This window comes from Columba livia, chromosome 3, assembly GCF_036013475.1.
Source record: "Columba livia isolate bColLiv1 breed racing homer chromosome 3, bColLiv1.pat.W.v2, whole genome shotgun sequence".
Taxonomy (NCBI): Eukaryota; Metazoa; Chordata; class Aves; order Columbiformes; family Columbidae; genus Columba; species Columba livia.
In genome coordinates, this window is record NC_088604.1 from 25,276,395 (window position 1) to 25,294,396 (window position 18,002).

The 18,002-nt window shown below is 42.5% G+C and overlaps 1 protein-coding gene across 4 annotated transcripts; it reads right to left on the reverse strand.

The window, feature by feature from the left end:
* Positions 1-3,662: 3,662 nt before the first annotated feature.
* Positions 3,663-15,548, reverse strand: LOC102092116 (glutathione S-transferase 3). Of its 4 annotated transcripts, none has more exons than XR_010471156.1 (8): positions 14,227-14,339; positions 12,283-12,388; positions 11,525-11,576; positions 7,906-8,038; positions 7,413-7,554; positions 6,214-6,345; positions 6,000-6,128; positions 3,663-3,976 (listed from the first exon to the last, which is right to left on the reverse strand). XR_010471156.1 is itself a non-coding variant. In XM_065056087.1 (8 exons), exons 2-7 carry the CDS (start codon positions 12,367-12,369, stop codon positions 6,060-6,062), a joined length of 615 nt encoding a protein of 204 aa, XP_064912159.1. In that variant the 5' UTR covers positions 12,370-12,388; positions 14,227-14,339; the 3' UTR covers positions 3,663-3,976; positions 6,023-6,059. The 4 variants fall into 4 exon arrangements, 3 of the variants coding, with proteins under 3 accessions (XP_064912159.1, XP_064912160.1, XP_064912157.1); XM_065056087.1 differs by having other exon boundaries at positions 6,023-6,128; XM_065056088.1 differs by lacking the exons at positions 6,000-6,128; positions 14,227-14,339 and adding an exon at positions 15,402-15,548.
* Positions 15,549-18,002: the final 2,454 nt, after the last annotated feature.

Consider the following 18,002-nt stretch of genomic DNA (forward strand, 5'->3'; position numbering starts at 1 on the left):
GATCAGCACTTCCAGGAGCCCAGAGGGGAAAACGGTCACTTCTCAAGCAACGAAATAAAACATTTGTGGTGATGAGTAACGATGCACACCAGGATGCAGGCAAAGATGCACACAGGCAGAGATCTTGTTCAGGAAGGAGCGCAGAGCCAAGCAGAGCAGAAAGCTGAGCCAGGCTGAGGCCTTCTGTATTAGCCATTGACAATCTATAGGATTTACAGATACGGGCCTGGACTAAGATGTTTTATCAATAATTGTTATTAAAACCACACCACACTCATGTTATGCTTGTTTCAGTTACATCCCCACTCATCCACAGACCAGGCTCAAGGACATTCACACATCACATGTACTTGAGGGCAGTTATCCGGCCCGAGATACCATTCTCATGAGTCTGGGCTATCACTCTTTACAATTATGAGAAATGTACTTCAGCACAACCTGTCCAAGGCCCTTTATATTTCGACTAGGTGCTATGATCTAATTATGTTAGTACTATTTCTTCTTTGACTGTTCAGATGGTCATGGTAGTGTTGATCTTCCTTTATCATCCAGGTGGCTGGAACCACACATCTTGCTTTCCCACGTCTTTACTTTCCCACAATATTCTCATGCAGAGTTCTGTTCCATTGTAAAATATGGTAGGTATGGAAAGGAAGACTTACACACCAAGAACCAGGAGTCTGTATTTGTCTGCCTTCTCCCAACAGTGACCTCCAGCCCTCTTCCTCCATGGAGCCTGGAACATGCTTGTTAAACTGCTTGTGCTGTCTGTCACCACAGTTTCAGCCCACTGTGCCAGTGGGCAATGCAATTGCTTTTAACAGTTTTTCATACTTCTTACAGAATTAAGCTGCAAATGGGGTATGCTAGAAGTTTTCCAGCACCTTTATTTTCAGATTTACTCTTGTTCCGCTGGCCTGAAGGCTTGCTGATGCTAAGCAACGCTCTTTTTTTTAACCTCTGGTTACAAAAGTGATAAAATTTTACAGGAGGGCCTTACCTTATACACACTTGTGAATAACTCACATAAGGATGTTTTCTACTTCAGTTCTATGTCTGCTTAGAGCATAAGGGTACCCTTGCTTACAGAGCTCACTAGCACTCACTGTTTGAGTTATGGCTGTACCTAAGCACACGCTTGGCTTCAGATGGACAAAGATGAGATTCAGTGTTTGCAGGTCATAGCCAAAAGCTACAAATCTTATTAGATATAAAAGATAAATCACCTCTGACAAAATGCAGAGCATATTCAGTTGAAAACTACTTCATCTGGTTGTACCCTAACAGAAATAAATAATTCACTGTCCTTTTGCAGTCTGCTGTGCAGGAGAGGCATGGGGGAATGCTGGAGAACAAGCAATCTGGTAAGGAAGCTTGTTCTTCTGTTTTCTCCCTGTCAGGTTCATTCTCCAGTATTTTTCTCAATTTCCTTTTTTCTACACATCTGTCATGACAATATTAACGTCAGATTTGGTTACTGACATCTACTGAAACAAAGTTTCCTTCTATGCAGATGCTGCTGTGCCACATCAGGCCCCCTCACAAGACAGGTTTTGTCTGCTGTAAATTTATATAAGCCCTAATATCTTTGTTTTAAAATCAGTAGAACCTGAACCTCTGTCTCTCTGTGTTCTGTCCTACAGGTGTAGAAATAAACCACGTCTGCCTTACCCTGAGTGTGCAAAACAGGTTGCTTGTTTCTTCCATGACATTTCATTCTCAAGAGATAAAGTATTTGTAACCTGCATGCAAAATGCTGGTAAGATCATACACAAGGTTTGAAATAACTGATTTATGAAGAAAAATAACCAGTTTTGTGAGGAAAACTTTGCAGAAGTATCTTAAAAAATCTAATTCACCCACAGTCCTTAATTTACAGATGGTAATATTAACTACATTTTGACCTGTTACAGGTGTGTAGGCAAGTGGTGTACCAACCAGCTCACAGTAATTCCATTTTCATGTTGAAAAGCCCATCCTGCTCCTCAGCATGGAGAGGTAGCAGCTGCAGGGATTGTGTGGAGGTGTACATATGTCACTGCAGTAGCAGCTACTAGGGAGGTGGGGTCCCTGCACAGGCAGACACGCAGCAGCTTTCTTGTTGGGACAGGCCGGAGGTGCCACCTCTGTCACCACCAGACAGGATTGCCAGTGTTGTGGAGCAAGGTGCCGATGCCAACTACAACAGCTGCCACCTCTGTGCCCAGTGACTTGCTATTTGGAGCAGAGATTCAGGTGAAAGCATCGCAGGTCCATTCCTCTCTTCAGCCTGAGCTGACCTTGCCATCAGACCTTGGAATCTCTTGGGTAGCATATTCTTCAGTGCTTACATTGGACCCAAGTCACTTTCCAAGAAACCTTAAATGTTTTTTTGGTATAGAGATAATGAGCACAATGCACTAAACCATTAGTAAGCTTACCTGCACAAGAAGAGGTTCATAATAAGGGAAACTTAGGAAACTTTATTGCATCTTTAAGGCACCTGAGATGTTTTAGCCATGAAACCTGCACGGCCCTGTGACCTCACTCCTCCCTTCCCCTTTGCCACTCTATGAGTTGCCTCCACCATCACCAACTGCCCTCACTGGCAGGAGCTGGTTCCACTGGTCCCACCACTTTGCTGCAAGGGCAACGCAGAAGCACCAGCCTCTCCCAGCTACCCATGTTTCATTCTGTGCAAAGTGGCAGCTCAAGCTCAGTATTTCCCCCTGGAAGGGCAAAGATCTGCAAAGATCACGTCAAACACAAGGCTGTGCTCAGGCACGGGTGCTGGGAGACACCATCTGTGTAACTGAATTGGCAGAACTTTGCTCAGGGGTTAGTGGTCCATGGCCACTGCTCTCTTCCAGATGGCTCCCAGCCACAGCCAGTCCATGCCAGCGCCAGCTCCAACAGGCAGCTTGGACATGGCTGCAGAGCTCTGGGTAATCAGGCAGTTTAATAGTGTGTATGTGGCCTCAGAGCCAGGGAAGGGAGCCTGGTGCTTATTGTTTTACTGGGACAAAGACGTAGCTGGTTGGTGCCCAGAACTGAGTCCAGGAAGGAGCTGAGAGTCCTCCAAAGTGGCAGACAAATGCACAGTAAGAAGCATGAACAAATGTTGAACCCGAGTGTCCCTTTGAGGATGTGGCTCTGCCTTCCCCATCCTTTGAAGAGGTTCATCACGTGAAGAGGTGCACAGATTCTCGTGCACTGGGATCACTGAACTAGGTTGCCTCAAAGAATCACATTTAAAAGGTAGAAGAAGAAAATAATGTAATGTTATAAGACACGGTTACTAGGCAAAATCTGTCAAGCATGAGAAACCAAAGAGATTTGGCTTTAGTGGCAGCAGATGAAACTAATATTAGTTTAGAAGTCTCACATAATACTGTAAAAATAATGCAATATAAATACTTACCAAGAATTGCTCTGAAACAACTCTACTTCTTCAAAGAATAAGTGATTTGGTGACCCTTCTTCTCTTTTATAGCTCTGATCTTGAAGCCTATTTTTATCCAGAAAAATATCTTCTTCGATAAGTTACATTCTGACAATACCTGCACTGCATCAGTCTTCTTTCAAAGAAATAATTTCACTACCTTACAAATAGTTCTTTCCTTCCATACTCCTTTGTTTTCAGGTCTGCCAAGTATTTGATATCAATAAAGACAAGTCTGCTGTTACATTGCCAGAGTAATTAGAATACTTTATTTCAGTTTTGGGTGGGTTGTTTTTTATTTGTTTGTTAGTTTTACCATTGGTTTTAGCTACAATGATAATAATTTATTGAGCTTCCTACTTCCCTTAAGGGTTTGAATTTTTGGGATTGTTTTTTTCAGTATTTTGAGTCTTAGTGAAGGTATCAAGGTGTTCATATCTTCAAAACCTTCCGCACAGTTTCTACATAACATTCATCCGGTGGGGGTTTCCTTGGGCTGCCAGGCTGCAGAAACTTCTTAATTGTAGGCACATTGCTCATTCTTATTTTAAAAGCCTAAAAAATAAAACCCACAGAATAAGAGAAATTCCAGCTGTTCCAAAAGCCAACTGTGCTCCCTGCACAGAACTGCTGCTTCCCCCTGCTGGCAGAAGAGATCCTGACAGTCACTGACATCTCATGGCTCCTACAGTCTCCTGTCCAACAGCAGAAGGACTCAGCTGCTGCAAAGAGCCCGTTCTTACCAGTGAAGGCAGTACTGGAGCAGACAATATCTAAAACTCTGCTGCCTGGAAGAAACTGAAGGAAAAAAGTCAATATCCAGGGGCACCAGGGGATAGTTTTGAAGGTACAAATACACTAACCCAGCCCATGGCATTTTTCATTGCTGGTTCTGGTGGTACAAACTACCATGTGGGCAAACCACAACATACGTTAAAGTGATTTCCATTTTTATTACACTGCGTAAGTACCTGAGCTCTGTCTGCACGTAGCATAGCCACTGTTCTCACACTGTCCCAGCACTTCTAGGACTGTACGGGTGAAGGTGAAATGGCTGGAGGCATCCTTGGCTCAGTTCAGTTGTTCAAGTAGAGGGAGTCATGTACTATGTGATGTTCCTTAGGGCAGCCAAAGTATCTGCATATGTCCAGCAGATAAAACACAACCCCTCAGGGAGACCTGTTCCCTTCTGGAGCAGTGGCTGGACATCAGGACTAGTATTAGCAAAGAGCTGGGCATCTCAGGTGGCAAGAGATGCCTGTGTTAAGGCAACTGAGTCAAGGATCCTGAGACATCTCACTGTAGAGTCAGTCAGACGGGACTCACTGATGCTGACTGCAAGCAGCTGGAGACCCCACGGTTACCTGAGCAACCTTAGATGCACAAGAACCTCTTCTAACAGTGGGGCTAAGGGAGAGGAGCTTCACAGACCAGCAGCCAGTGCTTGCTGACAGATGTATTAATATAATTTCCTCTTTCTTACAGGCACTGGAAGGATAAGAGGGAAATGCAAAAAGAACCAAGAAAAGTCAAAACTATGAAATAAGTAACCACTAATTTCAGAAACTTTTTCCCTTCTGGCAATGAAGAAATCACTTCATAATTCAAGGCCTGGCTTCAACAGAACTGTGTCAATACCTAGCAGCTAAAATCTCTTCCTAGAAGACAGGAGCTAGAGGCAAGAATTACCTGAGGCTGTAAAACTGCATGTGGTATAAAGTCTCACACACATTACTGCCCACTTTGTGGCTGAAGTGCTTCACTCTGTCACACTAAATTCAGACTTAAACTGTTGTGATTGAGATTTAAACAAAAATTAAAAAAAAATATAAAAAAAAAATCAAAGCCCTTTTCCTCATCATTTCCAAGCAAAATACCTAACTGTGATATTCCGATGCTGGACTGTTTCTTTTGTTGATGGGAATAAAGCCAAAGTCTTTGAGTGCGCCCTGCAGATTTACAGTTTGTAAGCACAAATAAGCATGACATTCTCAACCCAAATTTGCATGGTCTGTACTGCTTTTTACCGTTATTACAGGCACATAAGAGGAGTACTGAACACTATCTGCTTTGTTTCCCATCCACTCTATCACAATTCTCACAATTCTTAGTAACTCCTGCAGGTCATGCCCGTGGTTTGCCCATGCAGTGTGCTCCACTGCATGCTGCGTATCTGGAGGCTTCTGATTTTGGGTCAAATCTCACAGCAGAAGTGCCTCACTTCTGTTTGGTCTCAGACTTTGTACACGTCACAAAGGCCGAAAATTCATCCCTGATTGTATTGAGTTGAATGCTGAAAAAAAACTGTGGCTTAATGCTAAGGCTTGAGTTTCTAGTCATACTGTAGAAGGCAGAAGTGAAGTGAGCTTATTGGGATCTCAAAATTGTAATACCAGCCAGTACAGAAAATAGCACACCGTACCTTATTCTAACATGTCAACCTGTATCACTTATATAATTTGTTATCTGGTGTTAGACAATACCTACTGACAGAAGGCAGGAACATGAAAACAGGGCAGCTTAGATCAGGGATTCCCTTGGGATGACATTAATTTATTTCTATTGAGGAGGCACATACCTCTGAAAGAGGGACAGCTATACCTGAACAGATTTAGTCAGGAGCACACAACAACTCAATCTATTCCCTCTTGTCCTTGATGCCAAACAAGCATATGGATAGTGGCAGTTCCTTGAAGAGCCCACACTCCTGTTTTACACAGCATGGAGAGATGATCACTTCACGGCAATCAGTTCTCATTCCTCAATACACGCATGGGCAAGTACAGAATTACCTGCAACTGAGGAAACCCCGACAGCACAGCAGGTATTTTCTCCTCCACTGCTAAAATGGCTTCAATTAGCTGAACATCTGCCCAGCTGAATTTGTTGCCCACAAGAAAGTCTTGGCCATGTTCTTTCAGAACCTGTAGAACACAAGAGAATGTGGCTGAAGATGAGAAGAGGACATGTGATGCCTGGCAGCTGAGCCTCACAGCACAGCTGTAGAGCTGAACAGCAAGTATATCTGCAATCTCAGGGTGGAGTTTTCAGCTGGAAGATGTAAGCATAGATCACTTCATTATTGCTAAGAAAAAATCTGATCTCTTGTAATAAAGACTACAAACTTTGGTCACATGGTAATGATGAACGATGACAGGCACTGGGAATAGAGACAAAACCATGTGCTTAAGTAGACTAGTACAGTCATAGAATTAAAAATAGGGGTAATGGAGGAATTAAAGAGTAATTTTGAGAATATATAAAATTGCCATTTGGATATTTCATTTAAAGTTATGTCCAATAATACCAGGAAGCAAACTTAGAAATACAGGATTACAATAGCTAACCAAAGAAACTCCCTACCTTTCAGAATAGGCTATTATAGTCATAAGAACTTATGGGATATTCAGCCTTTATTATTGCTGTCCATTAAAACTAGATGAATGTTACAAAAGTGAGAAATGCTGCCAGATGTCTGAGTCAGAGGGGTTTGGTTTGTTGTTTTTTGAAACAGGGATGTACAGAAATCTATGACTTGTTTTACTGAAACACTCCTAATCTCTCTGCCTGATTTATTTACATGGGATTTTTGCACCCTTCTAAAGAAAATGTTCCAACTGAATCTAAGTAGAGCAGAGAGATGTGCTCTAAACAAATGAAAGTGTGGAACTATCCCCTCAAATTAAAAAAAACCCAACAAAACAAAAAAACCCCACAACAACAACAAGACAACATACATGCTTGCTTTTACTTTAATAAAAAGTTTTGCTGTATAGCTGAGAACATATTGCTTTGTAGATGTTCAAATACCACATCCCTGACAACACAAGACAACAAATAGAGAAAATGTGCTGCTGTATTTTCCCTTCTTTGAGACAGCCAAGAAAGCTGAGGATTTGGAACTGACCTGCACTACAAACATGTTCCTATTTGGGGGAAACTTTGGTAATTGTAAATATAAGTTTTATAGGCACATCTCACTGTCACTTACCTTTTCAAAGACTGGGAAGTACCTGTTAGTTGCCTTCTCCTTAATTGAGTCAAGATTTTTCTCCTTTGCCTCAGGTGGAGAGAAAGGAAACATCAAAATCGTTTGCATCAGATCTGTTATTCCTTCTACATACATGTCAATACTGTTGGTGAGGGAAAGACAGTAGAAAATAGCACAGCAGTTATTCAATCTGTTTTCCAATTAACTAAGGCTCCTTATAAGAATTTTATATCACCACTGTAGTGCCCATTTTCACAGCCAAAACTAAACATAAACTAAAGATAAATATTTTTTCAAAAGACTAAGATCTTGTTTCTGTTCAGCAGGATTTTAGAAGCACTGGTTAAAACATAAGCAAAGGCTAAAGTCCTTGCTTTCTATTGTGTTAGCCTTCTCACACCTTTCTACTGTATTTACAGGACTGAATTCGTTATATGTAATGCAACTATCAAATAACAGATTGCTCATTAAGTGAAAGAAGGTATTACGGTACAGGGCTCTCTCCTTCAAGTCGTTCCCATAGAGGTTGTATTTCCCTGCTATGTAGCTGAGGATGGCTCTGGTCTGCACCATCTTCATCCCATCAATCTCAACCAGGGGCACTTGCTGAAACATCAGGACTCCATCTATGGTGGGAAGTTGAGGAAAAGCTTGTTAGTTCCTTCTAGACTTGCAGCTTTACAGGAGAGCGAGAGGCTGACTGTGTTTCTTTTGTGGTGTAGGAGATCACTGATGTCTTGCCCTAACTGTAAAACTCCATGCAGTAAACTAACGTTGTGGGAAATATCAAATATTAGTTAGCCCGCATCACACCAATTATTCTGAATGCAGATCAGTTCCCTGCCAGGGACATACACACATGAGTAGAAAGTATGAGAGGGATAGTACCACAGCAAGGCTGAGCTCCTGGGATAAAGGAAGAGGTCAGGCCACTTCAAACATTGTGAAGCTACAGACAGTCACTTCAGAGAGACGAGTTTGAGAGTCTTCACAGATTTTCATTACAGGCCTACCCTCAGTGTCATTCCACAACAATTTAAGCCTCTCTAGATACATCTTTATAGTTCAGTTTTTCTCCTGGTGCTGGTAGAAACATTTGGCTGGCCCTTCAGTGAGGCAGCTCTGAGAGCTGAGCTGACGTAGAGATTCAGCATAACAAAATCAGTCTTTTAGAGACCAGTTTTCTGCTGGACTGATTCACCGTCTTTGGAGATACTCCCTCTTCCATTTACACATTAAGGGCATCCAGAGAACAATCCCGCTCTGTTGAAATCACAGCGAAATTCCAAATCCAACTAGGCAGCTGTCACTTTGCATTATTCAAAATGAATTATTTATTTTAATTGCTCAGTTTTAATCCATTTAGTGCATCTTTCTGTCAGGTACAAGAGCTTATTTTAACAGGCACACTGTTCACTTTTTTCCTCCACAGAGCTATTAAAATACTTGGCTAGTCTAGAATTAATAAACATTCTTCACTCATTCTATATTATTAATTTACAATTTAAATTCAAAGAATAGTTCTCTCTGCAGCAACAAATAGTCTGTGTGTGTTTGTTGAATGTTTGTTGTAAACATTCACAGAAATATAGTGTGTCTTCATGTGTTTCCAGAACACACCTCTGCAGCTTAAGGAAGAAATATTACTTGGTATCTGTCTAGCAGGAACACAGTAAAACAGGAAAACTAACAACTTTGCAAGGCTCTTTTTCAGCAGAAAGATATGAAGTGAAAAATAAAATCTGACTTTCTGGCCCTTGACAAAAAGTGATGCAGCAAATGAATGCATGGTTTCTTTATTGTCTATAGAAAAGAGGGATTTCTCTCTCATGACCAGTAGCAGACTGCTTCTTCTTCCTTTGCAGCAAGAACCACTTCACATCGCCACTGCACAGAATATATACGCAGGATTATAAGCAGTCTGCCAGTCATTTTGTGGATTGCTTTATGCTGTCAGAAGGTGGTCTGTGGATCACATGTTAAAAAACCACTCATCTGGAACTACTATTAGTCACCAACCAGCAGAGCTAGTTGATACCCAGGTAGCAACTTGGGCAACCTGTGGCTGCACAGATTGAGCCAAGGCAGTCATCTCTCAGGCCAGTGGGTAGAGGTCTGGCAAGGCTGGTGATATTTAACTCTCTCAGCCTTCAGAACAGCTCTATCTGCAAGGTGCCTGTCAGAAACAGTCCCTGGCCCAGATTTCATCTTGGATGCTGCTGGGGCATTGCTTAGAAGATCATCAGCTGGCATGGGCCAAAGTCAAGCCTGAAAGTTATGCCTGTTTGACAACCAGTGGTAAGACAAGGTGTAACACGTTCATACTGGAACACAGGAGGTTCTACTTAAATTTGAGAAGAAATTTCTTCTCAGTAAGGGTAGCAGAACACTGGAACAGGCTGCCCAAGGGGGTTGTGGAGTCTCCTTCTCTGGAGACATTCAAAACTCGCCTGGACACCTTCCTGTGTAACCTCATCTGGGTGTTCCTGCTCCGGCAGGGGGATTGGACTGGATGATCTTTTGAGGTCCCTTCCAATCCCTGACATTCTGTGATTCTGTGAACCATTCTAACAATGTGGTGGTGTCTAAACACAGGATACCCTGGCAAAAAGCATGTTGGTAGGCTGAGAAAAAAAAAAAAAAAAAAAAAAATCAGAGAGAGAGAGGTGATGTGGGTTTTTTCTTGTTCAGTCCTGCCCTGCATGACCAGCAGCACTCAAGAGATCCCTTTGTCAGGATGACTAACTAATTTGTCTTTATTCAATCTGTCATGTTAAACCCCACCTTTTTTGTTGTGTTCTTACCCTCTTAAGCTCAATATATATATAAAAAAGCCCTTGGTCTTCTTTATAAAACTTCCCTATCCTTTTCATCATCACTTAACTCTCTCTGGATAGAGATGAACTGGAATGCTGTATCCAGGATTCTACCACTCCGTTTGAATTAATTAGTCCTGTGAAGCAAATTCATATTTTGGCTTTCAGTACCTGAGCTATCATATTTATAACTATAACTGGTATCTTTACATTGCACTGCCCTCCCACATTGTAAGATTCCCAGCCAGCTGGATCTGCAAATTTAATTCTCATTTTCTTGATACCATTTTTTTTTTTTTTAATTTTTGTTCATTTTAGTCTTGTTGTCAGAATTTCTTTAAACACAGCTTTTCCTTTCTGAGCAAGCAACCAGAATGCAGATCAGTCCTCTTCCAAGTCTCCTAGTAGGTCTTGTCAAGGTCAAGCTTGCTGCGAGATATCTCTTACCTGCCTTGGGCAGCAGGTAAATGTGGGGCAGGTGCACCCTGTGGTGCTTCTCACAACTCCAACGCATTCCTTACCCCAGCAGCAAGGTCTTCTCCTTCCAAGAGGACTGCTGGGTTTCATCTGGCCAAATATCAAGGGCAGTGGCTGGGTGTATGCACTGGTATTTGAGAACCGATCTCACTCCCAAGGCTGCCATCAAGCCTTTGTGGTTTGCTGCTTTGACCATATCAGACTTTCTAAAGGTGTCTCCCCAGTTAGAAAACAGGGAGACAGTGGGAAGAATGGCTTATCCTGCTTAGGACTGTCACTAGTCTGCCCACAGAGAGCCTAGCACAAACGAAAACCGGCTTTTCTGGGTGTTTTGGTGCCATGCCAGCCTTTTATTTAGAGGTTTATGTCACTGAGGTTCAGAACCGATGTGCAGGTACATCTGTACCAGTCAACTCAACCTCAGCTCAGGCCAGCTGGCACAGACTGGCCATGTTTTCTCTGTTCAGCTCTCTCTGCCTACAGAGCATGGCAGTCACATCTAAAAGGCATCTTGGAAACGGCCCCTGGCCTGGTCAGCTCCCAAATGATGCCTAGGAATTGCTTTGGGGAGTGCTGTTTGGCCTGGACCAAAAGGGTGCCAGGAACCATGCTAACAGCTCAAATCGCATTAAATAGGAATGTTTGTTACTCCTGCTTGATGTACTATGATAAACATAGTCACAGAAGCCACGGCATTTAGCTTATAGGAGTTGTTTGGCACTGGAAAGAACAGGTTTAAATAAACTGATGTTAAACCACAGATTTAGCTAAATTGAAGCAATTTTTCAAAGGACTAAGCCTCAGGTGTCAGGTTCTTACCTTTGATTAGCTTTTCGTACTGCTCTTTTGTTTCCAAAAAAATTTCTTCAAACTGGAAAAGGAAAGAGTGTTACACTGCTGTATTTCAACCTTTTTCTTCTCTAAATGACTGCAAGTAACCACACACAGAATGACCCAACCAAGCAGAAAATAATGAGCTGAATCTTCAACTGCACTGTTTGGCCACCGTGTTCTGAGGATCCCCCGCCCATCCTCAGAGCTGGGGAGGAGCAGGAGGGCCCGGCCACCCGTGCCTCAGGGCACTGATTCAGAAATAATCTTAATGTGGGAAAAAACAGAGTACAGACATCTACAGGAGGAAGATGGGTTGCAGCCCATGCCAAGAGAAGCACAAGGTAAATCAACTACTTCTAGCCCCACTGCAGAGCATGTAAGTCAACAACACTCTTCTTTGCACACATTGTAACTGCAGACTAAGACTGAATTAAGGTGGTTTTGCACCGGTGGAAAACTCAGATTGTTTTTAAGTGTCTTTAAATAAATCCTCATTTTGACCCATTGTGATTAATTACTTCAGGGGACTGATACCAGCTTTATAAAACTCCAATCTCCACTGAGTTTGCACTCAAAATATTAACCACTGAACAGGGTAGTTACGAACATGCAGTGCCACTGGCCAAATTAATGCAGCCAGCCCCTGGCAGCCGCTTACCCTCCATGTGCATGTTGAATTGTTTCTTACAATTGAGAGCAGCTGAAAACACCGGTCTGAAACACTGTACCGAGGGTCAACTAACCTCCACGCCGGCTGCAGCCAACAGCCATCGGATGGCCTCCATCCGCCCCCTTCCATTAAAGTAGGTAAGCCTGGGCTTCCCCGACATGCTTCTGAGCTCTGCTTCCCTGAAAAACATTAATCAGAAAACAGTGTCTCAGAAAACTGGTGTAAGTACCATTATTTGGTGGGGAGGAGGGGCCTTTTATTCTCACTATGCCTGTTGGAATTGCACTGCAGCTGTTTTAAAACATAAAATGAGCAAGGGACCAGTGAGACCACACAGCATGTGCTAAGAAAGGAAAGGTGTGAAGACGTGCAAAGCCCTCCCCAGTGTCATTAGAGAGGATTTTTAACTATTATAAGCAAACACAGACATTTAAACAGGTAGTATGAGTCCAGATCTATGGGGAAAATCTTGCTGCATTTTAAGACAATTATACAAAGCCACTGAAAGTGCTACCACATCCTCACGGAAGTTACTCAGTTATGCTCATTGCCATCATCCTCACTGAAAAGATGAAGGGAAGAAAAGGAAAACATGTTTTACTGGTAGGCTGATATTTGTCTAGCTTCTTTGCCAGACATCAGAGCACATGTTGCAGCTTCAGCTGCCATCCACTTCTGTCCTCAAGTACAAGCAAATCCATTGTCCATCTTCCTTTATTTTGACAAAACAAGTTGAGCTTCCTTGGCGGTCCTACTCAATGGCTACAGCCCATTTCCTTGCTGCTTACAGCAGCCTTGAGGTGTCCCTCAAAGCCAGATCTGGAACCTTGCTGCACTGGCTTCAGTTGCCTCCACAAGTATTCCACAGGCCACCAGGGACCTGCCTGCCCAGGGGACCAGCACATCAGAGGCCGCCTGGAGGCTTCTGTGACAGCCCCTCACTCTGCTCCAGGAGCAACAGAGTGTGTGGCAGGGACAGAGCATCTGCATTGAGCTGTTTCTTACTTTGGGACAACCAGGCAGACTATTTGTACTGACACTTGAGTGTGTTTGCAAATCCAGGCCTTAATTTCCCTGTGCTTCATTGCCCTAATTAATAAAAAAGTAGAGTGCTTGATTAAAAAAAAACCCAAACATATATATATATATATATATATATATATAGACAACCCCAGTTTTCTCAGAGGTCAAAAACAAAGCTGCAACATTACATCTGTCACACTTTGCAATCACATGACATTTCCCATTCGAATCAGGCTCAGTACATTCTAGTGATTTTTTTTCTTCAAGTCACAGTGCTTTTTAAGTGTACTTAAAATACATGTGGGACATTTTTTGCCAAAACTTGATTTTAAAGACCAATCAGATTAAGAGCTTGCCCTTGAGCAATTCTGTAAGAATCAAGTCACAATAAGTGGGGATATTTGGGGAAATTTAGACAATACAATCAAAACACACATAAAGGAACAAATTATTCCCTCCAGTTTTAAAGTATGAATAGCTGTTGCTAATTACAATCTTTTGCCTGTAAAACAGTGGGTTTACTCATTTCTGTATGTTGTGTGACCAGCTTTCTCTATATGGCAGTGCAGCTTATCTGTGTAGTTCACAAGAGCTATCTAGTGCCTCTTTCATTATCACACTTCTCAGATACATTGCATCCTTATCATTTCAATGCATATTGCCTCAACTTGTAACATGCAGACACTCACAGCAAATAAAACTTTCCCTTTAATTAAAAAAGCCAAAGACTACAATACCAAGAACATGCAATTTATGCTGTAGCATAAGTACATGTAGTCACGTCTTGCATGCACTACTTTAGCCTTAATTAATATTTAGCAAAGACCTCAACAACAACAACAAAAGTCTATATAATGATATCTTTACTGTTTTTGACTAAGCTCCCTATTTTCATCCCATTTCTTAGTGAGCCTTAATTACATGCCTGTTCTGACCCTCCCTGGGGATGCTTCTTAGTGATGTAGGAATTGTTGAAGAGAGCAGACAGTATTACCCGCATCCAGCGTGAAGTGCTGGGACCAGAGCCCACCTTTCTTGCTCAAACCCAGAAGAAACTGGCAAGGTGCTGGAGGCTGCACTGTGTTCTCCCAGCCATCTTTGCCTTCCCATACTGTCCTGGTTTTGTTAAAAACAAGACCGGTTCTCTTTTAGTGATTTTTCTTGCAGCTAGGTTCTTCTAGGTGGCTGTACTTTTCTGAGTTTTAGCCTGCATATTTTTCCTAGGATGCTGTACTCGGTGCTGATAAGAGACCAACGGAATGCTGAAGAAGCTCGTGTTTAGATTTATTACTATGGTAGCCAAGAAAGACTGACAAGTTTTCCCCAGTTCCGTTGTGAGAGGGGCGTGTTTGAGGAGGGGTGGATGGAACAGGTGCCTAGAACTGACCAACTGAGGATCAACTGAGTATTCCATCCCATGATCGTCATACCCCCTATATAAGATGGTGATCACGAGGGTCACGCTCTCTTTGACCATGGCCGGCATCTGGAGAGGACCCTGTCTGTCTGTCTGTCTGTCTGCCTGTGACCTACAGGCTCAGGCCCTGCATCCCGCAACCAGGTTCGGGTTTGCTGTGCAGTCCCGCCCGTGACTTCCGGGGCCTGAGCTGCAGCTGCTGGAGCCGCCAGCTCCGCACACCCAGCTCTGCTGCGGGAGTGACGCAGCTCCACATCGAGCACTGGAGATTGGTTTTATATATTTTGTATGTATATTCTCTATTTATTAGTAGCATTAGTAAAAGCCTTTAAAACTCTCCAACGTAGTCTAAGTCTCCCTTTCCTCTTATCTTTCCAATCATCTTTCCGATCTACAGGAAGGGGTGGCGGGAAATGAGGATAATGGAGACCATCTGTCACAGTTTATTGCCGCCTTGCCATAAACCTTGACACATACCTCTCCCCAGCAGTTTCATGCCACCTGCTCAGCTCTGAGCAGCACCACAGGATCTATTTCCTGGATAAAAAAACCTCTTTCTCTTGCGTTCTCTCTCCTGCAGCTTACGGCTGGTGAGTAAATATTGAGCCATATGTAGCCTACCTGGCACACGAACTAAAGAAAGCAGAGAATTTATATTACCCCAACAGATGCCCTAATAAATTTGGATCAGCTTCACTATAAACAGCCACTCAAACACTTGAAGTAAAAGGAATTCATAAGTCGGTACTTACCTCCTGAGCTTAACTCAACCTCCACCCAGCACAGGCACATTCTGGGAGTGTTTAAACTTGTAGCTTAGGGGAGTTTCCAGCCATACCCAATTAGAGATGAAATCAGCTATGGAGCTGCCACTACCCCTCTTAAAGGTGCAGGTGTCTGAAAATTGCCATCCAAGGCAGAGACCGTGTTTCAGTTTGCTGATTTGACTATACCATGTGGGTAGCCTCATCATTTCTATGACAGCCACCTATTCAGGATGCTGCCTTAGAATTACTGGGGCATTTTACCCAAATACAATGGTGAGACACTTTAAAACACTGAGACAATTATGGATCTTTCTGGGTCATATCTAGAGTACTAGTAACTATTTAAAGACTTACCACTGAAATTTCTAGGCTTATTTCACTATTTAACAGTAACCCAGATTTTTATTTTCAGTGCTGTATGACACAAAAAGATAACCGAAGTATGGGATAACCATGCTCAATTACTGTGAAATACAGTTTGCCAGTATCAAACTTGTTTAGTGATAACTTGATATAAAAATAGATGAACAGTTTATGTCACAGCTCACCCCGTGTCCTAAGGCAACAGCATTCATTTTGGAAATTGAGTGTATGTGGCTAATACTCAGAGATTAAATAAACTATGATTTTCCTACCCTGTTTCCATGAGAAATAACTGCTTTGGCTTTGCTATCTACATTTCAGGTGAAAATACCAAAACTGAAAGCCAGCGTGAACAGACACAAGGATAGCGGGTGGGAAATGGGATTTGGGTGCCAAATGCTAGGTTCTCACCTCTAGCACAGAGGGAAGTGATTGTCCCCCTGTACTCAGCATTGGTGAGGCCCCACCTTGAATCCTGTGTTCTGTTTTGGGCCCCTCACGACAAGAAAGACACATGTGCTGGAGAGAGTTCAGAGAAGGGACACAAAGCTGCTGAGGGGCCTGGAGCACAAGTTTTATGAGGAGCAGCTGAGGGAACTGGGGCTGTTCAGCCTGAAGAAAAGGAGGCTGAGGGGAGACCTTATCACTGTCTGCAACTACCTGAAAGGAGGTTGTAGCATGGAGGGTGTTGGTCTCTTCTCCCAAGTAGCAAGTGATAGGACAAGAGGAAATGGCCTCAAGTTGCAGGGAAGGTTTAGATTGGATATCAGGAAAAATTTGTTCAAGGAAAAGGTTGTTAGGCATTGGAACAGGCTGCCCAGGGAGGTAGTGGACTCACCATCCCTGGAGGTGTTTAAAAGATGTGTACTCCTACTAAGTACAACTTTTGCCTGGCTATCGGAATGATGGTGCAGGCTGATTTGTACATAAATAGGTCTTACCAGAGCAAGGGTTGAAGACAAACCCAAATCCTTCTTGGAAAATACATGAAAACTGTCTAACAACTAAGTGCTTTGGGACAGTTAAGAGTGAAACAATTCCTGAGATTATCATGCATTCTTAACTAATTTGAGCCAGGAACTATTGGGCCAGCAACCCTGAGAGACAGGAGAAATGGCATTAAACATCTGTGTATTTGCTTTGTTTACTACTTTCTTGAAGGCTGGTAACAGAACTGAAGTGCTCTGATGTGTCTTAAAGTGTTACAAAATTCAGCTAAAGACCTAAATAATAACTGCTGGAGAACTGCACTAGAATGCAAGGATACTTAGTATGGGGGTCTTTTTTGAAAAGACTTAAATCTAAGCTGATTTCCTCCCTAGTTTGCCCAGAATTTGGAAGATCACAGTAACAGTCTATAGACTCTGTACAGGCTAGAAAATAAACTGACAAACTGGTGTGGGAATATCCAAATAAGAAATGCTACATCCTTAGACAGGGTTAACCCATAACCCATATAGCCCTGCAATGATAGCATAAACAAAAATGGCTATAGCTGTGATATGGAGAGGTGCACACTAGCTCATATATTAACACATTTAGGTCCCCTCATTTCAAGCCAAATCAAAATGATAAAAAAATAACCAAACAGAACACAAGTTCTTATTAATGATTTACTGAAATATCACGAAATGACTTAGTGGGGCCAGACCCAGAGCATTATGGAATATGTCTACATTCGTGGTCTGGAACAGGAGTATGATTTTAAAATTATTTTTTTTAACTGTGCCTTGCCTCCCATCACAGTGAGATCCTGGAGTATACAAACTGGATTCTTTCTGGATGAAATTAGCTGAAAGATGTGCTCCAAGAGTGCACCTGACGCAGTTGAAACAGCATTCTGCCCACACAATCACTCAAGTTAGGCTGAAGTAACCCTGTCCCCAAATACAGTGTTGATGACAAGGTTTCAGTATCAACTGTTCTTCTGTTCACCTTCATTCCTACTGTGCCACCCTATTTACCAAAAACCTAGTAGCTAATGGCCATGCCTTATCACCGACCAGTACTAACAGACAGTCACCTCCTGTATCTTCTACATCTGTGCTTGTGGAACTTTTGTTTGAAAAGCATTACTCCACAACTTTTCTCATATTCTGCAGAAGAAGTTCATTTAGCAATGGAATTAAAATGAACAACTACAGGGTTTTCTAAACTTTGTTACTAAACTACTTGGAAATTAAACCAAGGACTAAACTGTAATTGCAATTGACATTAGGAAGG